At 40.2% G+C, this 26,311-nt stretch overlaps 1 protein-coding gene across 1 annotated transcript; it reads right to left on the reverse strand.

Moving 5' to 3' along the window:
- Window positions 1-1,954: 1,954 nt before the first annotated feature.
- LOC146566463 (calcium-binding protein 8-like) lies at window positions 1,955-25,763 on the reverse strand. Its single transcript, XM_085290137.1, has 5 exons — window positions 25,641-25,763; window positions 20,109-20,252; window positions 18,122-18,234; window positions 7,019-7,172; window positions 1,955-2,587 (listed from the first exon to the last, which is right to left on the reverse strand). The coding sequence occupies exons 1-5, from the start codon at window positions 25,756-25,758 to the stop codon at window positions 2,460-2,462; spliced, it is 657 nt and encodes a 218-aa protein (XP_085146263.1). The 5' UTR covers window positions 25,759-25,763; the 3' UTR covers window positions 1,955-2,459.
- Between the last annotated feature and the right edge of the window lie 548 nt (window positions 25,764-26,311).

Below are 26,311 nucleotides of genomic sequence, written 5' to 3' on the forward strand. Positions count from 1 at the left end.
CAGTGAGAACATTCCAGTAAAACCTAATGTGAAGAAAACACACGATATATTGAATTCAATATAAAGTTTAACCATCCACAGTGAGGCCTACAGACTCTACCCTAGGTGACGTGAAACAGAGATGTTGGTGACGTGACCTTGTATTTGCATATTTATGAAAATGCCCTCTTCCGCACTCTGATTTGATTAATAGCTGGTAGAAACTAGAAAAATGGCTATTACTGTATAAATTGGAAAGTCAAATACAGTATGTGACAGTAGTACATACATACCTACATTTAGACCAAGGCTGTGCCACCACAAAGAAAGATTATTGGATTCCCTGTCTTTCAAAGACATGAAAACCTAAACAAGAACATGCATACTGATTTACAGTATTATACATTTTTGCTGTAATCTTACAAAGCTTTCTTAAATTTTTTATTTATTTTTAAAGAGAGCCCTCTCCCCTCTTACCTTCTTTATATTTTGTCTAAGCCGGACTTGTGGTTGCACATTAGTTTGACTGAAACATCCAGTTTTGTTTCTCTCCGCCCTGCCAAAGTGCTAGAAAACAAGTGAAATTGCTCCAAGTTCTAAGTGGAAACAAACAAGTCTACAATAATATCCCAGGGGAGCACAGTGCAGTCCGCTTACACTGCTGTTATGGCGTGTTGCAATCGGGAATAATAAACACTAGCATATATAAAGCTACATCTACATAGGGCTGGGCTATTTGGTTAAGATAACTGTAAACAATATTTGCTGTAATTTTCACTAATTCCTTAAATTTGTTTATGAAAACGTAACATTTTGCTCAGTCCCCACAATACTGTTCTAATCTCAGCACATAAATAATGATGTTTATTTATTCCCCAGCCCCAAACCAACACCACCGAGTACAGCTTCATCCTCAGATTTAATATATTGTGTCACTGAGATGTTCAACCTTGGCTGTCTCCATTACGCAAGAAGAGGAGCATGATTCTAATCTCCTACAAGGTCTTTCTTGGACTTTTTCATCCCAGTAAGCCTTGTAAAAAATAAAAAATAAAAATCTCTATTAAATCTGAACCATAGAACACAGCATTGACCCCAGAAACTACAACAGGTATCACCTTCAGTCTTTCATCCAACCTTGATCAACTGTTGCAACAATCCAGTTTGGCAAAGAAATGTTTGTTAAAAAAAGTGACCAATACAGACCAAAGTGCCCTTGTGACACTGACACAAAAAACATATCAAAGCTCAGATTTATTGGCGGTGTTCTTCCCCCCTGTAGACATAGTAAACATGGCTGTTCAGGCGTTTACCTGCAGTACTTATTTTCACCACTAGACGGCAACCTTGTCCAAGAAAACAACTGTATTAGACAGCATGTCACAACTCTATCCCTGATATAGCTCAGTAGTTTCTATCTTTCATACATTCTGCTGTTGAGAGGAATAATACATTACATAAGCTAAGTAGTATTATATATACAGTGAAATCCATGGGGAACAAGTAGGGGTAATGTTTGGTATGGCAGTGTGTATTGTGGCATGCTTTTGCTTGGTTTATGTTTACCACAGCTGGGCAGTATTACAGTGACATGCTGAGATGAAACATTTTCTCCCAGTACATTCCTAAACATATTTTTCAGTCCTCACTCCATTTGATTAGATTTTTTTTAAAACCTTTCCAAGCTTACTCGTGGACACCACTGTTTTTCACATCTCACACAAATCTTCCCTGACCAAGCAATCAATCAATGAATCAATCAATGAATCAATCAATACTACTAGTGGGATAGCAATGACTGTTGAGTGGGTTGTCACTGAGTACTGAGTTGTGCTTCTTGTAGATTCACATAGAACGTATGTGACCCAAGACTGGTGGACTAATGTAAATGTTTCACAAAGTCTTTTGTATACATAACTATATATATATATATATATATATATATATATATATATATATATATATATGTGTGTGTGTGTGTGTGTGTGTGTGTGCATTTCAATACTGTGCCCACCATTCACTCATTCCACATTCAGTGCAACTTCTGAAGTTGTCCATAATAACCATTATTTGTTTTCTGTAATTAGGAATGGCTCAAAGCACCTGATACACATTTTCGGTAATTAGAAAATCAAGTTTAAAGGGTGGTCTTGTTCTTGAAAACAACAAAATAATACCCTCCCCCCTTAATTTCAGTGTTTTATATAAAAACAGAATTCTTTTGCAGTTCAGGTTCCTTACGATCAGTAAATCCAGTGACTCTATGTGGTGACATCGTCAATACAACTCCTTTCATTTTACTTATTTTACTCATTGTCTGCCTTTGTAAGTTCAGTTCAAATAAAACTTAAAAAAACAAAAAAACAAAACTCAACTGATTGTTTAGAGAAGTGCTTGGGTTGTGGTCCAGCTTTGGCTGCAAAGACAAGATGTGAGGTCATGGCTGTTCTGTCCACTCCCCATGCTCACAGTGCAATTGGTTACTCCATGCCGTTCCGCAGCATCTGATTGGCTGCGATAAGCATGACACTGATGATGAAAGCCATAGCAAAGGCGCAGATCAGGCTTTTCCTGACACACGTTTGCCTATTCTTCTTCTTGGGATGAACTGAGAGAAGTGAAAAAAGAAGAGAAATGAAGAGATTATTATAATTTGTCTTTTTTTTTTTTGTACATCTTATTTTTTGTCATGGTAAATTCAGTTGCTACTGCATTCAGTTTGAAAACAAAGAAATAGAAACTGGACGTTCAAATGAATAGTCTTTGTGACTTCCTGTTTTAGTTAGAAGTCACTCACTTTCATGCACTGTGGTTTGTTTTACTTTCTCCCCGTGTTTTTCCCACCAATTTTGTGCACCACCTGTTACTAATCTAATCCATCTCCCCAGTGTACATATCCCTAGCTCTCCAGTAATAAGCTCCCAGATTGTCTCGTTCCGCTCAGTCGTCAAGTTATCAAACAATTTACTTCCTTCTGTGTGGTATTCTCCTCATTTCTTTGATTTACTACATGGGTTGTCTGTCTGTTCCTCTTTTTTTCTCCCATTACATCTTCTGCATTCTTTGCTATGCCAAGTGGCCATCTGTATATGACCTCAACTTGGCAAAATATTTGAGGTTTGGATTTTATCCTGGCCCTGGTTGCCTCTATTTGGGTCCTTCTGTCATGTAAGGTGTTTGCTTGACATTTCGGGAAAAGAGCTCCCTTGCAGGGAGTTAAACCAGAAGATCAATATCACTTTTATGTTAGGAATTAGGTGTGGAGTCAGAGCTAAGAGGCAGTCAGCTTAACTCACCCTAAAAGTCAGGTGAAACTACAGCATCTCTAATGCTCTGCCATGCTTTAAAATTTGTACCCGTGAATAACCTTCTAACATTCGCAAGCAGCAGATACTCGAAGTCAACACAGGTGGCCAAAAATAACACCTGGTGAGTTTTATGGTTGCTTGTAGGTAAAATTGATCGGACAATTTCTTGGAAGGTCTTTCTTTTGTGTTAGCATATATGCTAAGCTAACCACTTGCCGGAGCTAGCTTCACACTATACTTAGATCACAGGTGCAAGAGATATCTCACAAGAAAAACAAGCACAGTATTTTCTCAAAATGTTGCATCATGGTATGAAACAGGTAATAGATAGCCCCCTTGGTTTTCTGCTGCTCTCACAGTTGATTGTGTCTTTAAAAAGAAAAAACAAAACAGTTAATTGGCTTTATATGGAGGCAGGCCTTGTTACATGCTGATCTGGTGATTTATAATGGCTATACAACCGCGTCTTGGTGTGCAGCATTAAAAAAGAAGTCAGTGGATGTTCTCACAATCTCAGTGAGGCAGTTTTAGGGGATACAGTCTCCCACCCATATGCAACCTCCATGATCATATAATCAAAGCTCATGTCAAATCTAAGTGACTTCCACTAGCTGAGTGAAAACTCCAACATATTACCAAAAGCTTCAAAATGCAACTAAATGGACCTTTGAGTTGAGACTGTTTTAACACGGCATTCAAGAAAGAATGTGTGAAGGTTTAGAAAATAAAGTCTGCGGAACAATAAAGGTAACGGGCATTTTCTCTCCAAGTGTCTAATGGTCTTCATGAAGAATTCAGCTTTTACCATTTTAACCTGTTCCTCGGGAGACATGTTGGTTCTTTGACTCAAACAAATGCAGGAGAAGTAGCAGCTAACATTTCTGGTTGCCATGTTTTGCAGCTTATCTCGGTGACCCAGATCGTCGAGTTGAAGCGTCTCCAGTGTAAAGACAATCAATTCATCAGAGGCAAAAACTGGTTACAACGCACGCAAAGCTGCAAAGCAAAAACAAAGACAAGAGGCGCAAGGTGGAACTTTTGTTCTGCTTGGGGTGTTTGGGATGACAGGCCCCTGCTTTCCTCCTTAAAGACATTATCTTTGGAGACTGAGAGAAAAAGATGAGCAGAGACAGATGTGTCCTCCAACAGGCCTTGAAGCAGAAGTAACAACCAAAAGTTTCCTTGCTGTCAGCCTGCTTGTCTCAGGTTGTTAGTATCACACACTGCATCAATAAATCAAGTCAGCGCTCAGACTTGGGGATCTAAGAGGAACTGTGAAAGGCACTGGGGTCCCACTGGACAGGACGCAGATGGGAACGAAGCAGCCATGAAAGAGGGAAGCTGAGTATATGGGAAGAGGGTTAAATGTGGAGAGGTGTACAGCTGTCCTTTAGAAGTGATGTCTATACCTCTTCATGTCTTCTACATCCTCCCCCTGCCTATTTTCCCACTCTCAACATTTTTATACTTTCCATTTTGCTCTCCCTAACTCCACGATACAGCCTTCCCTCAACACCAAAAACTTCGTGAAAGAGAGTGCCAAGCCAGCAGTTCCCTGATCCTCTTATCTTCTGTCCCTTCTCTGCTTAGTTTCACCATTTCCCTCCAGCTGTCTCTTTTTAAGGTCTCCCCAAGACTGAGTCCCAGTGGATTCATTAAGGCTTTCTAAGTTTTTCAATGTGTTTGATCTTTCTTTACCTTTGTCTTAGTCTTACTCAGTGGATGTTTCACAGCAGACAGGCAATTTTGGGCTCTGCAGGGTCAGGTTTAGGCTTTCATTTCCCTATTCTCCCTACAGCGACATAAGTTGTTCATAGGCTGGAAAAATATTGCCTGTCTTTCAGCTGTTCAGTCAAACATTTAGCAGGGCGTCAATCTTCAATCTGTCTTACTCCTGGCTTCAAAAACTTACAGACATTAATTTATGACTGCAGGATGTTTAGATTTTATCATCTAAATATTACTTCAGCAGTCTTGATTTTTCATAGTCTTTTTGACATGATCAACACTTTACAGGTGAAACTTCTGTGATGGATATAGCAACAGATTAGAAAATGAAGGATTTCACCTCAAAGTTTTGCTAAACAACACTTAAAAGGTTGCTTCTGCGAGCCTGAGGATTCACCCATAGCACAGTGCTATGTAGTTTCCACTTTGTTGTTCCAGTAGCACTAAGTTTTCTCCTTTCCTCAGACTTTTCATTTCTCTTAACTTTATTTCTCGTGAGCAGCTGGTTTGCTCTGGCACATCATGACTCCCAGTCAAGTCCCATAGCACATTCACTCATTTGTTGAAGTTGTTTTGATTCAGTCAAAAGACTGTATTTAAAGCAAAGGTTTTAGAATTTTACTTGTTGCTGTCGGCTATCTGTACAGTCAAACCTGTCTTTGCAGTCAGAGGAGTTAACCTTCTTTTGGCTTAAGCACTTCCACATCAGCCAAAAGCTCACATACAGTCCATGATTCAGTCCTTGGTTTAGTTTGTAGACAATGATAAGCTGGCTGACAGCACACACTTGCATCAGTGGCTCTCTCTAGACATAGTCAAAATGAAACCAGGGCAGCTGTCAAGATCATGTCTGACTAGACAAGCAGAAAAACAAAAACAATGACTCTGTGCAGGTAAAGTGTGCACGAGGGCTCCTGTAAGAGAACTGATCACTGCAATAATCCTTTGCTGATGGTAAATGGCTAGTATAATGTTTGGAGTGTTGCTTATTTTCTTACACACTGCTGAGATCAGACGACTCGTGCCTGTGCCTCAAGTATGAAGGCATAAAGCTCACCATAGCGAAAAAGTCTGGAATCAGAGAGCTAGCCTGGCACTCTACAAAACTCCACACCTAAACCGTAAATACAGCTATTTGTGGTGTCATGGCAAATAGTTATGAGTGTTATCGTGTGCTTTAATTATTTGCTTGAGACGTTTCACTGAGTTTGCCAAGCAGACTTGAGGAAGTCAACACACAGTGTTCTGCAGCTTAACCGCTTCATTTTGTGTACTGATAAAAGACAGAAAACCCCCCAAAACAAAACACACCAAACTGTGAGTGTTAGAGGCTTTTTGGGTATTATTCTTTGCAGAGAACCAGGTTAGCTGCCAAAGTGAAATTGCATTTCTTTTTTACTCCGTTTACTCATCCATTTAACTGTGGTCAAGTTGGCCAGAGGTATGATTTAGTTTTGTCCAAAACAATAAGTAGCAGCTGCCTTATCTGTCTTGTTACAGGCATTTTGGTGAAGATTTTTCCACAGTCACTGAAGAAACAAGTCAGAGTTTGCATTAAGTTAGCTCACAGCAACTTGTACAGATGTCCTGATCTTATACATGCTGACCATGTTTTTCTCTTTCCATTTTTAATGAATATGGCTAGTTAGCAATGCAGGAAGATGATGCCCTAATTTCCATCCTCCTGAGCTCTGATTGGTTGATTATCTCTCATAAACAGCCACCAGGGATAATCCAGAGATGTGGAGAGAGAAAGAAACTGGTTTCCCCCTGCTTCTTGTCTAATTGCCTCTTGGCTGTAGCTTCATAGCACACAGTAATAAAAGCGATATCGATCTACTCACCAGGCTCTTGGCAAAAAAACAAATATGTGTACTTTGGATTGTTTAATCAGTTCGAATAAGCATAGTGCATGTTGTTATTTGAATCATTAAGAGATTACTGTTTACTGCCCAAAACACCTTTTTATACCAACAAAGTTTCCACGAGAACGGCTTCCTCACCTCCCTCATACTCAGGGCAGTTCCCTGAGGTTTCATTGAGGCTTTCCTCCTCGGTGATGATAATGTTCTCTATGTCCTTCATTGTCAGGTGGTCCCGGAAGGCGTGGAACAGCACCTGCTTCAGCTCATCCAGAGACAGCTGCTGCATGTCGAACTGCAGGGGCACACAGCAATCAATGCAGATACACAGTCAAACACAGGCCGACTTCATGAGGGCAGATAAATATAGAAGAATGAGGTGTAGGAAATGACGCTATATATAAATATATTTTAATTAGTCAACAGCGTAACGCAGGGATACAGTATGTAGGTAGGAACTGTGTCAGTTGTAATGTAAAGAAAACTGGAGCTATTTTTGGTGCATGAGTCATGATATGATCCTGTTTTTCCTGTTCACATGTATAGGCGGAGAAACTGGCATGTTGGCTTCAATGTAGGTGGTCGTTTTGTGTAATTGTTTCATATTATTAATAAGGGTATCAAATATCCATGACTTGAAGTCTGAATCTTTGCCTCTGTCCAACATCTATTCTACCCCCAACCACCCAGGGGCTCAATCCAGGGATACTCATGGACATATCCCTCAAGCCCAGCATGCAGGCCTAGATTATTTACCTCACTGACTGCCTGAAATACAATCAGTCGCTTGGTTTAGCACGGCAGATGGACACAGAGAGGCAGGCATGGCGAAGACGAAGAAAAGAAGGGTTTGATGGAGAAAGGAAGAGAGAGACACAGAGATAAGAAAACAGGAAAGCACGATGAGGTCAAAGAAAAGGGAAATGTGTGAAGTAGTGGGAGACAGATGGAGAAAACAGAACTGGCAGACAATGGTGGTAAAAAAGTAAAAGAGCTGCGTTTGTGAAGAAGAGATGCTCATTTTAACGAGAAGATAATCCTGCTCTTGCTTTACTGACTTGCTCACTATACGCTAAAATACTAAAACCAGTGTGCTTTATGACTAATGACTTTAGGGAAAACCACAGATGTTGAATGAAAAGGGGAGGGAGGGCTTATAAATGATTTTAGAAGCATGACTGTTAGATTTGTATTGTTGATTGTCATTTATGCTTAGAAATATCTACTCATATATGCTTATATGCTTTGTGTGTATGTAGACGTCATATGTTAATGAACCTATGTATATTCATGTAACCTCAATAAAAGAGCAGCGTTACGGGGGAGTGGACGAGAGCAACTGGGGTCAAGCGAAGGAACGGCGTTTGTCCAGTTCTCTCCCGTGCAGGAGAAACATAAAGAACTTTGCCTACTCGTGTCTTGCTTTTGCTGTGTAGTAGAATTGTCTTGAACGTTCCAGCGAATAGGTTTACGCTGCAAACCTATCAATGACCTTGCGTGAAACCTAAACATGTCTTTGGGACTTACAAATTTTTGGTTAATCCTTACATCACCTGCCTGGTCAGGCTTGAAGTTGAGGCCCATTTCTTGTTTAATCGACAAGTTTCACATTTTGGGGAAAAAACAAACAAACTGATTTGCTTTCTTTCTGGAATTTCAATGTGCAGTCTCGTCTCTGTCCATTAAATATGATGCTAAAGCCAGTACATAATTAAGCTTTTTTTTAAAACTCTGTGTCAGAAAATAATTGATTTATAGCATCATCTTCGAGATGTATTAGTGAGTCTTGTCCTGACTCTGAGATCATTCTTTGTCTTTGTTATTATTTTTTTCTGTGTCCTGTTGTATTTTGTCATACTTACACTTCCTTTCATTGCCTGTCCTGCCCTACTGTCTGTCACCTGTGTCTAATTGTCCTTCATTTATGCGTTTAGTAGCCTCTCCTCTGCCTAATTGCCTTTGTATCGTGTGTCATGTTCTTCAGCATTTCTCTTTGGAAGTTTTTTCTCCCTTAACATCATGATGCTCAGTAGTGGTCCGAGAACGGATTTGAGAACTAAACATAACAGGAAGAAGAAGTTTGATTTTTGTAGTTTTTTCCCCCGCCATGGCCACTACTGAAGCCGCTGATGTCAGTCCTCTCTTTTCCACGGATGCATTCCCAGTGTCCAATCTAAAACCAGTTCCACACATTTCCACTGACTAAAGACGGTGCCAAAAAGCCGGCACCAGCATGGCATCACAAAATTACTGGGCCCAAAATCAGGATCGATGCCAGCAGTGGATAGAGGAGGGGCAAGAGCATCTCAGATGATTTGCAAATATGAAGATTGTTTAAGCTTCTGTTTCTATTTTGTGCATTTAAGCGTTGTGCTCATGTTTTGTATTTTATCTAGGTTCCTAAATGCTAGTGCTTTGATTACACTGAACATTTGAAAATTGTTTTGAGAAGGAACAAAATTCTGTGTCATAAAATGAATTCCTTTTGGTATCATAAAGAAAAAAAAAATCTTACACATAAAAATCCCCAAATTATTAGCTAATTTGGGGAATTTCTGATTTATAACAGATCTCAAGACTGCAAGAAAAGAAAAAAGTGAATCATAACTGATATATTGACCCATTAATAGAAATGTCCTTGAACAGGCATGGATACACATGATAACAAGGACTTGTGTCAGGTCTTTATGTATTTTGCACGTCCACTTCTCTGTGCTCTGCAAATGTGTATTGATTCCAATCTAACTGTTCGTCTTGCCTTTCCTGGGGATTTACGCTTTAATTATGGAAACATGCATTTGGATGCATACTCGCACACAAACCCACACAAATGAAAGCAAACTTGAGACACTGCAGTAAATAACTGCAGACACAAAACTGCACAGACAGACACCCTCTCTGGGTTTCTATCTCATCCTCTTCTCCCTCTCTCTCGCTTTCTCTCTCTCTCTCTCTCTCACACACACACACACACGCAGATGCTTTTATTTGGTTAGCTAAGGTAAAACAACCCATAGGAGATTATTCACAATTTGGCAAACATGAAACTAAAGCAACTTTTATTTTCAAAAGGACAAACGTGACAGGAGTGGGTAAAGATAGAGGGGCTGTAAGACACAACAAACAAGATTCAGTGCAGGGGTATGAGTTGTAATCATCTTAGCCAGAGCTGAAAAACAAACTGCAACAACAAATCATAATTCCTGGCTTAAATAAAACTGTCACTCTACCACCCAAAAAGCTGGCAGTGGAACAGGGATCCATCTTCACATGCTTTTCTTGATTTTTCTCTCATTTCTTTCCATGTTGGGAATTTTTTTTTCTTACTTCAATGAAACTCACAGAGGGAGCTGACTGCAATGTAAAGTACCTTCAGGCAAATTTGTGATATTGGTCTATGAAAATAAATTGTCTTGACTTCTGTTAAATTTGCAATTAGCATAAAAAAACCTGTTTAGACTTTTAACTGAATAATGCTGCCTTGTCTGGTGCTCCAGGGCAAATAAATAGGGTTTGGTAGCAGCAGTTGGAGGGCATGAGCTGACTGACTTCTGCTATCTTTCTTGCCATAGCTGTCTCTAAATTGAATAGATACAAGGAAATGGAGGAAAACCTCTTCGGACTGCAGCCGCAGGATAGACGACATGACAGGTGAGGCAGGAGCATGGAGAATGTACAATGTTCCTGACTGTCTATCGACTGGGTGAAATCCACAGTGGTACTTGTTACTAAGCAGCAGAGTGATTTCTCCTCCTGCCAGGTCTCTGACATCCCCCCTCCCCAAACACACACACAATGAAGACCAAGAGTTTTCCTGTCAGAGCATTTTGTCTTTCACTGACTGAGCTCAAATATGTCATTTGTGTGTCTCTCTATATAGAAATGTGTGTTTGTATGTGAGTGAATGATTGACAGAGAAGCAGCAGGGGATCGCGAGCAGTGACCGGTGACATATCGAAGGAGCCAGGACACATCAATCAGAGGAACAGGTGCTTACACGCCGTCCTTCCTTACTAATCCTCCTGTCCTCGAACAACACAGGCTTGTTTCGTCATTCGTCCACCTGCTTCGTCTTCTGACCCTTTCTCTAAAAAGTCACCCAGAGCGACATCCCGAAAGCAATGTTTCTTTTATTCTGTACACTTCCCCCTCACCACCTAGTTCTTCTGTCTTGCAGCAGTGCTGTCACAGTTAGGCGTCATCTTCAAGTTCAAGTAAAGTTTTTGGTTTGACTGCATGTGGCAGTGCAAAATTGACTTAAAAAAGGCAGAAGCTACAGTCAACCAGAAATGAATAATAGATAAACAAGAGCCACGGGAACAGAAATCAATTGCAGATGTATGTGAGGGAATAAAACTGAAAATAGGAAAATTCTCAATTGAAAGTTGCTGAAACTCACTAGGCACCATACTGGTCACTTTTCAAACACGTGTTAAAGTAATCCACTTAATCTCACTGCACTTTAAAATATGGGGAAGCAGGGACACAACATTTTTAAAACGCACTAATCTTTGCTTATTAGAATGAACACTGTGGTGTGTTTTTAACAGCTGTAGATGCAGACAGTCTTTCCTTTGGGTTTCAGTTTTCATTGATAAAATAACTCACAGCTGGCTACGCTTAAAAAAGATGAAAACTTAACAAGTTGATGATAGAAATTTAGAACCCTGACTTAAATATCAGTTAATATTTTTAATGAATATTTGACACAGATTAATCATCTCTTTGACACATTACATGACTTGAATGAATTAAACCTCTGAGTGCAGTCCCTGTAAAAATTCATCTCTTGTATTTTAAATGGCACTGACTCCAGAGGTGGCTAAAGTACACACTTTCTTTACTGAAGTAGAAGCACAGACACTTGTGTTTAAAACAAAAACAAACAAACAAAATAATACCAGCACATGAGAATGAAATGTCATGCCAATCTAAATCTATTGAATGTACTTAGCTGGAATCTCTTATGTAAGACACAAGCAGGGAAATAGTTATATTTTCTGCCTACATTGTAGATGGGTGACTATTCAGGTGCCTCCTGAATCGAACCTACAGAGAGGAGTGCTCCAGGGTGCCACCAATTACTCACCCGTGTAGTTCCACTGCAAACCTCACTGTCACTCACACTGAAATCTAAATGGTGCAATCTACCTATGCTCGGTGTGTACACTCTTATGCATCGGGGAGGGGATTCCACATCGTGCCTAGCCCCTCAACAAGCGACCACACCGCCACTAAAGACACAGCATAAAACCTTAAACAAATTAGTAAAAGATAAAACAAATACACCCTAAGTTACAGTACTTTATAAAAGCAAGATTTAAAATACAGAAAATAATTCTGAGTAAAAGACCATAAAACCAGGACTCAGTCGAGGCCAGTCCATAAACGTTTGTAAGATAACAGGCCACAACAAGACAGAATAAAACCGAACAAGACCGCAGCAGTATGGCACAATCCACTTTCTAAAGGGCGATACTAAAATGAACAGCTTTCATGAGCAGACCTGCAGTGCTTAGCTGCCTAACGGTCTCAGCTACCTTGGATGGGAAAAGACTGCCAAATACCTCCATGTGGTAGTGAAGCGCAGCTGTTCTTATAGGGCCTCTAATTAGCAGCTGGGAAGGTGTGGATGTTAGTGCTGCATTTGTGGACATCACGTAAAAATCTACTTCACTACATTACCTTTATATCTAACCTCTCTTCTTCCTGTCCTGCCCTGTCTTTCTTACATCTTTCTCCATCTCTGAGAGAACTTTTTTCTCTGGCTGGGAAACAGAGTAGCTACAGACACGGTGAGTGACAAACTCCGCACAAACAGTCTGTATATTTGCTGATATTTCTTGAGCTGCATTTGAAATGTTGCATTTGAAATTGCCTGCCACTTAAAAAATGTTGCTCCCTTTATACTTGCTCCTCTTCTGTAGAGCTAGCTAGATACTCACATACTCCAAACTAGAGATGTACCGATCCGATATTACGTATCGGTATTGGTCCGATACTGACGTCAATTACTGGATCGGATATCGGAGGGAAATAAAAAATGTAATCCGATCCATTAAATATCAAAAAACCTCACAAAACTTGCAACATGGCGTAACTCGGCTCATAACCGTAGCACGTCGGAGCAGTGTGCATCACGTGATAGAGCGGCCATCTGGCATTTCATCTCCAAGGAAGTTATCCCAGAGAGAAGTAAAGCAAGTGCGTAAGTTCGTCTCTGAATGTTTATAAAGCATTTCCGCGTTAAGCTTTTAACAACCGATATATGGAGCGACTGCCTCTTCTCTCTCCCTCCCTCTCCTGCTGCTACTTCAGTCATGAAACTGATCAATGATCAGCTGATCGGCTTTTCTGTCAGGAGTCCGTCTCTCTTGTTTGTTTTTGGCCCACTTCACACCAGAAAGAGGAAACCAGCCAACTGAACAACAGCAGCACGTTTAAGCTTAAGCTGTTGTTAGAATTTATTTAATATTACTTTGTACACCAGGATCCTTTTCTACGTAGCTGACGGCTGGTAACTGTGCAGGGGCGGATCTAGCAAAGTTTAGCCAAGGGGGCCGATAGGGCATTAACAGGGAAAAGGGGGCACAAAGACATACTTTTCTTTCTTATTCTCATTTAAAATGTCTAGCTTTTATTAAATAATTATCTGACACCCAAAGTTTTAATTTGATGTAAAATGAATAGAAGTCCATTACTGTATATAGTAACTATTAAGTCTAATATATACCCCAGTAAGCTTTTCCTTTGGGAAGGTACCATCTGTGCAGTCTGCAATCCTGTTAAAGAAAGATGTTGAATCTATTTAATTATTCTTGAAAAATAATTGATTTCTGTGCATTTTCTTTTCACACTGCATCAAATTAAGGTTGATTACGTCGATTAAGTATCATGAGGTGCAGCGTGAGGGGTAGTTCCCTATTTTGTTTTTGCTTTTTTGTTGCTGGGAGTTGGAACCCTATCCGGTCGTTAAGTCTGACGTCACTAGCCGTGTCTGGGCCTAAACTCCGCTGCAGGTCCATATATCAAACGATCACTATGGCATTACTGAGAGTGAAAAACTGTCTAAAGTCTTTCATCTTTAATGAAATGATCAGCGTTCTGCTCTACCAGGTGTAACAATTGAGTTTAACATCCAGGCATCCATGAAAACGGAATTTATGACATTTAACGGAGTTAGAAGTTAGCAGGAAGTTAGCTCGCTAGCTTCTATCTAAATACAATATAGCATGTCCTGACTGCGGGGTTTTGGAAACAAATTAAAACGTACAGCTCTGTTATCACTTCCAACATAAATGAAGACGGAAAACTAAACAGCAGTGACGTTTGTAGGGTTACTGAAGTTTGGCTAGCTGGTATATAATGATGTGCTACGTGACCGCTAGCGACACAGCTATGTTAGCTTAATATAAACAAGCTAACTTTTTTTCCACTCGATAAAAGTTAACGTGAGTGTTCTCGGTGGTCAGGAACAAATGTAATCGCATGGCAGGATGCTGTAAAAGGACCAAACTTCAGCCAGGAGAACAACTGAGATAATCCATCCACAATACGAGGTTAGTCATTCATATACTGCTGCATGGGCTGGGCTTTAGTTACATCCTAGGGTTTTAAAAACTGAGCTTAAATAAATGATTAGCGGTAATAAAAGCCGAGGGAGGTCAACAGTGATCACTGACTGTTTTAGGAGCTTTTTGAGATCAAATAGAAGAAAATACAAAACATTAAACATGTTAATAAAACAAAAGCCATATTAAACACAGACTACTTTAGGCCCGGAAGTAGGATTCGTCATGTCATCACTGAACAACCGGATTAGTTAGGTTGCTTAATATTTACGCTAAGTACTCTTTAAAATACCAGAATAGGGAGGATGGAGTAGGTTTAAGTTTATTAGATTGATCAGTATTGCTGAACTATGAAATTTTTTTTTTTGCATACAGGTATAACAGAATACCTTTAGTCTTGTTGTTTTTTTTAAACTTGAGTATGACTTTGATCATCTGAAAGGCAGGACTCCTGCTGTGTCAAACATTACTTCCTGAAAAAAAAGAAAAAAAAAGAAGAAAAATAAATAAATAAATAAATAAATAAATAAACTTCAGTATGGACTTATACAAAATGCAGCAAGATAAAAAAAACAACAGTTTTATTGATTAAAAAACACTATATCGGATTCATATCGGTATCGGCAGATATCCAAATTTATGATATTGGTATCGGACATAAAAAAGTGGTATCGTGCCATCTCTACTACAAACACAACTTACGGATATCTACACAGCTCTGAAGTTTGCCCTGCTGAAGTGTAGATTTTACTACAGCAAAGTAGAACCAAGTTCAGTCTCTTGAAGATTTGCAGGAGTGTTAAGTAACACTTATTATTACACATATTATTCTGTATGTCAGCTGCGATACACACTACCTAATTATTTTTGTACAACTTGAATGAAAAACAACAACAGCAACATTTGACTTCAGTACCAAACACAACAATTTGACAATTGTTGCAAACATTTGCACATATACTTTTCCACAGTGAAAACAAAAACAAGGCTACAGCACATTTTACCTGCAATGCCTGGAAAGAATCTGCTGACAGATTTTGATGACATACGATGCTGCTTTCTGAAAGCTGTTGGGCTCATCAGCTATAATTCACAGTGAAGTTACAACTACATGTATAGCAAGAAGTATAGCAATACACAATTTGAGATGTTGTTTTTTTATTTTTAATAAAACATGATGTTTTAAAATAAGTCACTTAAAAATCGTTTTGTTTCATTTAACCCTTTACCTCTAATGAATAATCTAATCCTTTCTGTGCTCTCGATTACCTTTTCTTTCCTACTTAATCTTCTTTTTATAAACTATATCTGTGATATTTTTGTCTCTTTTCCCTGCTCCCTGCCTACTCTGGTTGCCCCACTGGCTCATAAACCTTGCATGCCTCATTACAGGTTTGGGCTTTCTACTCTGGTGGCCAGTGTTTGGGTCCTGTCATCACTGTAACATCACACTATACATGGTTTCTGCAAATGAGGTTAAACATGCTTTGGTGGCAGGATTAGCTTAGGTGGTTGAGCAGGCTGGCCATTAAATGTTGGGTTGGTTCAATGCCCGATTCCTCCTGTCTGCATGTTGTGCCTGTGAACATGAATCCAGGAAATGCTCCTGGCATGTTTTGGAAAAATGTGGAAGCCCATTAGGACAAAACATGCCTAATGGGCATGTTTTGTAATGAAAGGCTGGCCACAATCATAACACGATGGCGATCCCACAGACCTCCTTCCCACTCGCTCAGCATAAACATATTTCTCATAAGCTATAAACACTGTTAAGATATTGGTTTAAAAACTGTTGTTTGTAAGTGACTGTCTTTAGGTGCTGCAGCTTAATTTGCAATGGAAGAGTGGGTGCTAGCTTTCTCAAATTTAATTTACTGGCTGTCAGAGCGAATGCGGTAACTTGATTCGGGAGTTTTTCAAAGCAGATATCTAAAGCTCAGTGAGATCGCACTCACACCACGCTACAGTGGAAAATCAACAGTGAACCAGAGGAGTTTTTTCAGAGGTACACCAAACAAAAAGAACGCAGAATCACACGACTGCGCAGAAGTCAATAAACAGGTACGCACGGCAGTTCCACTCTCCCCAGTGAAACCATCATGCATCTCTCAGAGCGCAGATATTATTCGAACATACTGAACTGAGTCATTATGGCCCATCACAATGTATCCATCATGGCGGACCTCTTCCATCTCTCTCAACATGATGGCTCTGCCTCTTTTCCCGTCTCCCACTGAGGTCTGTGGAAAATAAACAGGCTCACAAACACACACACAAAATCCCCCCCTTTTGCTTTTCCTACATTGTTTTGCTCCATTCTCTCCCTTGTGCTTCTTGACTCTACTGTCATTTCCCCCATCTCTTCTTCTTGTTTTTGTGAGGTGAACATTTCAAATCACCCTTGAGATGCACACTGTCTGCGACCTTCACAGTTTCTCTTACTCCGTCTGTCACCCCCCCCCCCCCTTTTTTTTTTCTTGTGTGCTTTTCCTTTGTACTTCGATATCTTTATGTGGGGCATCCCCCCACACCACCCCCACAAACTCCCCATCCCCGCTTATTGTCCAGCTCTTCTCTCTATTCTGTCATCTCTTTCAGCCTCTCTGGCTTGCACACTGTCTGTCTTGCTCCATCTATTTGTCAGAGATTCAGCATGTCTCATTTATAAAATGTGTTCTGTTTCACACAGCATTCCTCGTTTTAAAAATTGCCTTTTTTTGGTTGTTGTTTTTTGCAAGAATTTTCTTTGTTTTGTGAATGCGCGTGAATGGCTCATTGTTTCACCAGTTATATTGTCTAAAGTAACTGAACATTGAAACCTAGGATGAAGAATGCAAATGTGGCCCTGTGTGTGTTTGTAACCTGAAAGGCACACACACACACACACACACCACACACACACACACACACACACACACACACACACACACACACACTTCTTCATTTCAATGAGTCACCCTGTTTCTCCTCTCATTTGACTCAAGGAAAGCACTGAACAGCTTCCTGAGCACTGTCGCTGTGCTCATCCAACCGTCCTCGCACTCAGCCTCCTCCCTACACATCAAAAGCGCACGTACACAAACTCAAAACTTTGCACTTTTCATTATTGTTGCATGTCTTACCTACGAGGCACAGAAAAAAGACTCGGAGAGAAGCTAATTTCTGTCTACAACAATTTTCAAAAACAAAGTAAGCACATGCAAATGAGCTTTATTTACTGTGGTGCCTAATTTGAACAGTGCATCCCCAAACTCCTCATTATGATAATGCTCTCTGCAACACATTAGATGATAAACACATGTATACCCAAAAATCTCCAAAAAACGTACATAAAGAAACACACTTAATTCTCAGCAGGTCTCTTTTCCTTTAAGACTCAGATCCAAAAAGGGGGGGGGGAAAAGCTATGCAAGGGAACAGCAAAGGCAGGTAGGGGGGCTGAGAGTGTATTTTGTGTATGTGTGTATGTTTTATGCGTGCCTGCAGAGTTCTTGGAGAAACTAGGGCTGTTCTCAAAGATGTAAGACTTGTTCTGACTGTTAAAATACATAGTCAGAGGTGAGGCGGAAGAAGTAAGAGGAAGCATAAGGGATTGAACTGATAAATGATGAGGAGAGTGAGTGATGAGCAACAGACTGTTGACCAGCTGGGAGGAGGAAGCTTTGTCTCTCACCTGCCAGAAGATGTTGTCAATGGTGTTGCCTAGAAATCCTTCTCTGTTGTCAGATGACAGCAGCTTGGGCCCCAGTATCGTCATGAACTCCTCAAAATCCACCTGGCCGTCCCCTGCAGGTAGACAAACACACACACAGAAAAAGAGGAGCAAGGAGACAGACCAGCACAAAAAAACAATCAGATACTGAGACAGGAAGGATGGCAAAGCAGAGTTAAATAATGCATTTTATGACAAAGTTCATTTCTTTCCAGAAACAAAGGAGACAGATCAACAGATGGGTGTGTGCTTTCATCCATGACGAGCACTCGTGCAGCATCGGCCTTAATTCACCTTTCGGATACAATGCGTGGACCTGCACGAGTGTGTGCCTGTGTGTGTCTGTGTGACTGATTTTTGTGACAATTCAGGGATCATTTGGCAGATTTAAATTCAAAAGAGACAACTTTGCGTGTGCTTGCATTATGTATTCTGCAGCCGTATGTTGTTATAGATAACAGTCAACAGGCAGCGCCCGTGGAATAAATACACGCACTATGGCAGCACATTGTAAACACCATAAAACACCCAGACTTATTACACTGTATATTGCCAATATTGATTTTATGACCAGTTAAAATTGTTATCTAATGTTCGGATTATTACGTGTTATCGTAAGGAGCATATTAGACGCATTAGTAGTCTGGACAAGGTGCGGTAATGTTGTGTGAGAACACCGTTGTGTGTGTCAATTATTTTTTTTATTCCTTCCTGAAAATTATTTGTAATTTGGAAGATATAATAGAAAAAATGACTCAAACAATACCCACAGATAACGCTAGAGAGCCTGAAAATGTTCTATAAACACACCAACAATTCAGTATGTTGAATACAAAATTAAGTTTTCGGTATATGAAGACATTCTTCTGGAGAAAATATATCTTCCTATACTTATTACAAAATTATGCATTTTTTGCAGTAAATGTCTTATTATCACTTTTAAATTATTTTTCAAAAATGACTAGGAGATTACAGACCCATAAAATAAACCATTATCTTGTATTATAGGATACTGCGCACATGAAAGAGCATCAGCTTGGTTCCAAAGCCTGACTACAGCTTCTCAAAAGTAATTTGCATTAACATAATATAGAATAATCTTATTTTTTTAAGACTATTTGCCTAAAGCTGAGGGAAAAGGATAATGCCGGATATCAGAGGATCAAGAATGCTTAAGAACTGATTTAATTATACATATAAAATACATCCGAAGAACTGCGCAGGTTTTCTGACACCTTATAAAATTTCTCATTCTTAAAATAATTTTGCCTTTCAGTCCTTTATGAGCGGTGACATGGGGATGATAGCAGTCAGGGGTAAAGGATTTTAAAAGAGATACTGTCTCTCAGCAGAACAAATGGCAGTGCTGCTCTCAAGCTGCTCATGGACGCAAAAAGCTTCTAGCTTTGACCTTTGATATTTACAGCGAGCCGTGAAATCAAGAGCAGGCTGATAAGAACCGGCCGAAAGACTGACTAGCTGGTTTGTGATTCAGGGACTGCTGATGAGAGATTGCGGCCCTCTGAGAATTTACAAGCAAAGCAGGAGTTTAAGGAGGAGGCAGGTTCTCTCTCTGTTGTCTCCAGGTGAATTAATTTTAGATAAGTGACCACCTGCTGCCATTTAGGCACTTCAAAGTTTGAAGGACACTGTAACTAAAACTAAAACCCCTTTTTAGCCTCAAGCAAGTGAAAGAGGAATTAAGTTCTGCAAGACTGCATTACTTAAGTCATTTACACTTCATTAAAAATGCAACACATTTAAAGATAATGATAAGCTTCTCTCTAAAAGGATAACATTACAACATTTTTATTCCAATATAAACACAAATATTTTATGTAAAACAGTCGCACATGCAGAGTTGCACTCTGTGTTTTGCATATGTGAAAATGCATGGTTTGCTGCTCCATGCATGCACCCAAGAGTGTGTCCTTATGTAGCATCTTACCATCCATGTCCAGTCTCTGCATGATGATGGCTAACTCCACTTCACTGGGCATGTAACCCAGGGAACGCATGGCCATGCCCAGCTCCTGTTTGGAGATGAAACCATTCCCATCACGATCCAGAACACGGAATGCCTCACGGATCTCTGCGCAGCAAACATACAACACATCGCTGTGCATCACTGTCAGTCTCTCAGCTTCTTTATCTTGTTTGAGGAGATAAGACACATGTTTTAAAAGTTAAACCTACACACTTATCATAGATAAAACTCTCTGTAAATATTTATCTTGTTGAGGTCACTGTGTTGGTTTCTGGTTAGTTGGGAATAAAGTTACAAACTTCTTAATTTATGTTATAAGTTGGAAACTGAAACAGCCAGTGAAATCTCTTTATTGGCATTTCCCAAACCTCTTTCTTGTGTTCATATTAAATTATGTTTTGTTTTATTCATTTACATTAATTCATTCATATTTAAGTTACTTTGATTGATACGCAAAATGCAATTGCGTTAATAGTAATTGTTTCTGTCTCTGGGAACAAAGCAGCATGGTGTCGATTAAATGTCTAGCAGCTGAACTGCACGGATTGTTCATTAAACAAGATTACCATGAACCATAAAAAAGTGGCAAACATCAATATTTTTCACTTCAGCAATCGATCAAATGCCTACTTGTACGTTAAATGGGTCACAACGAGTGACAGTCAGTTCCTCTCAGCTCTATAGAGTTTCTGCTCACATTTTTGAATTCCAGCCTTAAGCGTGACTGTTTGCATTCAGTCTCACATGCTGCTGCATGATGCAGCTGTTTTCTGCATCGTAGCTTCCCACCTCACAATCTACCACATCTCACAGGTTATTGGCCGTAAAACAACAAATATGACCTTGACCTTGAGCATAATATGGGTGATCATTGTGTTTAAGTGTGATTAAATTCTGGGCAATGCTGCAGAAGGAGCAGTAATTCTTGTGAACTCCTGACAAATGAATGAATGGATAAAGATACAATGAAGGTTCTGTATGGCATGGGCTCACTGGTCATTTGGATGAATGAGCTAAAAGGCTTCCTTGACCTCTTTGTGCACAACCTGCTCAGCTCCAAACAGCAGACAGACAAATTAGCTGCTAACTGATGGACATGAAGCGGCAGGACAGAAGATCATTGAGAGTTTATAGAGACAAAAACAAAGTCCAAACGAAAAAAAAAATGTATATCTATCTATCTATCTATCTATCTATCTATCTATCTATCTATCTATATATATATATATATATATATATATATATATATATACTATATTATATATAGTGTGTAATTTAACCCAACAATTTCTGTGCCAAAATCAATGCTAATCATTTTAATCGCAGGTCAAAGTCATGTGACTTATTTGAAATGTTGTCAGGGAAGCTAAAATACATTTTAATGTTTTAAATATGAGGGCAATCCGGTTGTTCAGTGATGACGTGACGAATCCTACTTCCGGGTCTAAAGTAGTTTGCGTTTAATATGGCTTTTGTGTTGTTAACATGTTTAATGTTTTGTATTTTCTTCTATTTAATCTCAAAAAGCTCCTAAAACAGTCAGTGATCCCTGTTGACCTCCCTCGGCTTTTATTACCGCTAATCATTTATTTAAGCTCAGTTTTTAAAACCTTAGGATGTAACTACAGCCCAGCCCATGCAGCAGTATATGGATGACTAACCTCGTATTGTGGATGGATTATTTCAATTGTTCTCCTGGCTGAAGTTTGGTCCTTTTACAGCATCCTGCCATGCGATTACATTTGTTCCTGACCACCGAGAACACTCACGTTAACTTTTATCGAGTGGGAAAAAAAAGTTAGCTTGTTTATATTAAGCTAACATAGCTGTGTCGCTAGCGGTCACGTAGCACATCATTATATACCAGCTAGCCCAACTTCAGTAACCTTACAAACGTCACTGCTGTTTAGTTTTCCGTCTTCATTTATGTTGGAAGTGATAGCAGAGCTGTACGTTTTAATTTGTTTCCAAAACCCCGCAGTCAGGACATGCTATATTGTATTTAGATAGAAGCTAGCGAGCTAACTTCCTGCTAACTTCTAACTCCGTTAAATGTCATAAATTCCGTTTTCATGGATGCCTGGATGTTAAACTCAATTGTTACACCTGGTAGAGCAGAACGCTGATCATTTTATTAAAGATGAAAGACTTTAGACAGTTTTTCAACTCTCAGTAATGCTCGTTTGATATATGGACCTGCAGCGGAGTTTAGACCCAGACACGGCTAGTGATGTCAGACTGAACAATCGGATTGCAAACAACCCGCTCTCTGGTTCGATTTAACAACAATGTTCATACCGTCTCCAGCCTCATAAAATGAAAAACTAAAAATGCAATTGTGAGTCATCAGATGGTGTCAGGGAGATGGACTAATCCATGGGAAAGAAATTAATCATTAACAGGATTTAGCAGGTTTGTAGCTGGTGCTGAAAGGTGCTTCCCTGGTGTTGATAACAGGCTTCCCCATTAACTGGAAGTGCCACAGACAAATCAAGGTGAGAGTGATCTCCCGCCCTCGCTCCCTTTGTCCCTCTCTCCCTGTTCTTGCTCTTTTACATCTTTGTGTACTTAGTGTATTTTACAAACCCCGAGGGAACTGTCCCAATCCCTCCACGCAGCACAATCACCACAAGAACTGCCAAGAGCATTTCCGACTCTCTCCTCCCACATAAAAGGCTTACTTCTATCTTCAAATTGTAAGTAAACACACGGCTTGCAAGGCATCTATCTTTTCATGCAGCAGAATTACTCAAACCTCCAAGGACCGTCTTACAAAATACATTGGTCAATCTCGGGGCTAATTACCTGTCAATCAGTTAGCGCTGTCTGAGAAGAGGAGGGGAGCTCTGATTTGGAGTTAGGGGTCGAACTCAACGACGCTATAAAGACGACAGAGGTGGGACAAGCTTTGCAGGACTTTATCTAATATCTTTTAGCGAGCAAGCATTCAGTGCGTTGCGGATCTTTTTTTGCTTCAGGGGTCGGAGCGGGTGCCATTTCACCTAGCGTTCTGCAAATCTTTACAGAAGGAACACAACCAAAAGCACAATTTCCCAAAGACTAATCCCTTTTTCAAACCTTAAACAATGAATTTTACATGAAGTTCATCTCTCTGTGTCTCTCTCAGGCCTCGTGTCATTAATATTCTTATCCTGACATGCAGCTCCTTCCTTCCTTTGTGTATTAAGTCAGCCTCAGATCTGTCTCCTATGCCTGTCTTTTCACTGTCAGTTGCGTGAGAGCTGAAGTTCAGTCACAGCCCCCGCCTAAGCCTGTAAATATCCCCTACGGTTGATAACTAGACTCAAGCACCATGCCACTGCCTCCCCCAACAAAATAAAGTGAGAAACAGAGGCGAGGGATTGGGAATGCGGGTGAATGTGCGGCCTCCCAAAACAAAGTGAAATGTATTTGTATGCAGCTCAACAGTGAAGAGTAGATTTTCAACAGGGTACAAATGAGCTAGTCCCTGATATATTACTGTGAAATGCCTGCGTGTGTTCGTGTGTTAGGCTCCAACCCTGCCTGTGCATGACTCGGTATTATGTGGTCAACCCCAGGACTATACATGTTCTTGATGTGATTGATGAAATGCCTTAAAACTAGAGAAATGATAGGAGGGATCTACACAGGGGTGATTAACTAGCTTTCTATCTGCAGTAACAGATGATCCTAGAAGAACCTTCAGCATCTCTCTGAAGTGGGATTAGGAGTTTTCAAATGCTGGCAGCATATACCACTGATATTTGGTCCACATCAAACAGTCCCATTGCTTACAACGAAGCTGTAGCTGACAGGCACTAGATAAGACCACATCAGGATGTCTGGAACCTAAGAGTCCAGATTCAATTTATATAAAAGCTCTACACACGGCCAGACTACTTTCACGTTCTTGCTGCCCTTGACTAACAAGACACAGACAGAGGCCAACCAGACTAATGATGATGAGACGTTTTACTGTACCCGCTCTGCTCGCAGTAAAGCAACTGTTTTATTGAACTGGGTTGAGTTTAGTTGTGCACAAGGGACGCTGGATTAAAAGATTTATACTACAAAGTACTTCATACCAAAGCTCATTCGAGCAAGCTACAATGGGCCACATGTATAAGCACAAACAAACAGGCACAGTCAGAGAGTCAGAGACAAACGCTCATGCTCTCATTCCTCGGTCTATGGCAGGATTAGCTGTTTGTTTCATATCAAAGCACAACCATAGGGTAAGAAGTCTTTGTTTTTTACACCTGGTCAATCACATCAAATCAGGACCCAGATGTACTGCATGCACAGCACGATTTTGGATCGCTGCAGAAAAGCTGGCACTCAGTGAAGTGCGCCCATGATGTATAAATTCAGTAAAGGCCAGTTTAAAGGAAAACCCTATTTGTTTTCCCAGGTTAAAGCACAATAAAGATAAATTTTCACTCACCAAAGTAATCGCCGGGAAAGAAAAGCATAATTACGTCAGATTAGTTGCCATTTAATTTACCAGCACTACTGGCAGTTAGCACCTACAGGGTTGATCGTTATCAACCCTGTAGGACACATCTACTGTTTATTTTGGATGTCGAATTTGATTTAGGAAGTCTTTCTTCCTACTGTGGTGAATGTTTATACGGTTACATGCGCATCAACACAAGAGTCGAGGCAAGTCTTGGGCTGAAACAACCCAGCATTCACTAGAGAAAAATAAACAGCCTGCACATTGCAGCTCTTCATCAGACCTTTATGAGCCAGACGCTCAAAAAGTTAGTTTTCATGATGCAATAAACAGATAAAACTTGGGCCCCACAGTGGGTTAGATGTTGATTCTTGTGTTTATAACATGGCTGCAGTTTTATCACTTTTCTTTCGTGGTCCTTATAAATCTGACTAACTGTGGGGATTTGTTTACAAAGAGTCTATGAACCAGTTTAAAGGGAACACTTGCTGTACTGAATCCATGTTTTTTTTTTAGTAATGTTGCTAGATTCCTCGTAGTAGATTAAGATCTTAACTGATAAAAGTATTGGTCAGAGCTGCAAAAATAAACCTCCTTAAAATAGTCTTTTTCTGGTTATTTACACACACAAACATTACAAAAAGGTGTATTTTTGCTCAAATTATTAATGTGTAGCGTAGTTGCTTTCCAAGAATCTATTTGCCACATCAAAGCCTTTGGTGTGAACACGTAACATCAATTTTCATGGAAGATGAATTTGAATTGAAAACTTAAATTACCATACCAGTATCAACTGGTCATATATACATTCTGTCAGACACTGCTTCCTTCTGAGCCCATTGAATTGATTTTATTTCCTGAGCACTATAATTGGAAACCAATGAATCCAGTCAAGCTCAGACAAAGTGGCTAAATGGAAAACTTTTCCTCTGGAGACTTGGAGCAGTGTAACTGCATTGTTCTGGCAGCGAACCATTAATTGCTAGTACCTCACACTTCATTCTGCATCCCCACACACTCCCCCCTTCTCTCGCTCCCTTTGTCAGCACACTCACCTCCCAGCTCCTCAGTGGAGAGGCTGGTTAGCTGGAAGGCTTCGTTCCCCTCTGCCAGGGAGCTGCTCAGGTAGTTGTCTGGATAGAGCAGGCCCGCCCGCACATGGTGGAATGGCATCTTCTCCCTGCAGAGCACACATACACACAATCTAAATAAGCTATGCATGCCACAGGTAAGAATGAGGTGAGAATGTGTGGCAACGCATGGGTATTCTAAGCAGTCATGAGCCCTTTTTTAGAAACACGAGGTCCTGCTGAGGCAACATTGTTCCTTCCACACTTCTAATGTTCAATCCAGTCTCCTCCTTTCAGAATCGCAGTGACAAATTATGTAATCACATTATAATTCAACGGAGTCACAGAAAATATTCCACTACTATTGTTCTGATAATACCCTCATAGTACAGTCAGGCGATTCATCTCTTTTGTCTTTGTCCTGCTTGGTCTTTGTTCAGTCTCCTTGGTCCACAGAGGAGAAGCGCCACACGCTTGCCAGATATAATTTCTTCTAACCCTCCCTGTCAGATCTACTGACTAGCTGTCCCTCCAGACAGTCCCAAACGCCACCCAACACCTCGCTGAGACACCTCGGGGCGAGACAGGGCATCAATCAACCGTGGCCCACGCTGTCGTATGATCAGAGCCATTCTCTGTTTTGATTCATGAGAGTC

This window comes from Mchenga conophoros, linkage group LG10 (assembly GCF_057382185.1).
Source record: "Mchenga conophoros isolate Kocher_MC1m ecotype Shallow Benthic linkage group LG10, M_conophoros_male_GT1.1, whole genome shotgun sequence".
NCBI classification, from domain to species: domain Eukaryota; kingdom Metazoa; phylum Chordata; class Actinopteri; order Cichliformes; family Cichlidae; genus Mchenga; species Mchenga conophoros.

What these genes read in the sequence shown, in the direction of transcription:
- LOC146566463 (XM_085290137.1), bottom strand. Translation starts at nt 25,758, where the DNA reads ATGCCATTCCACCATGTGCGGGCGGGCCTGCTCTATCCAGACAACTAC. An exon ending in TTGACAACATCTTCTGGCAG is followed by an intron (nt 7,173 to 18,121) that starts GTGAGAGACAAA and finishes GTGCCCCTGCAG; the next exon opens with TTCGACATGCAGCAGCTGTC. An exon ending in CTGCCCTGAGTATGAGGGAG is followed by an intron (nt 2,588 to 7,018) that starts GTGAGGAAGCCG and finishes CACTTCTCTCAG; the next exon opens with TTCATCCCAAGAAGAAGAAT.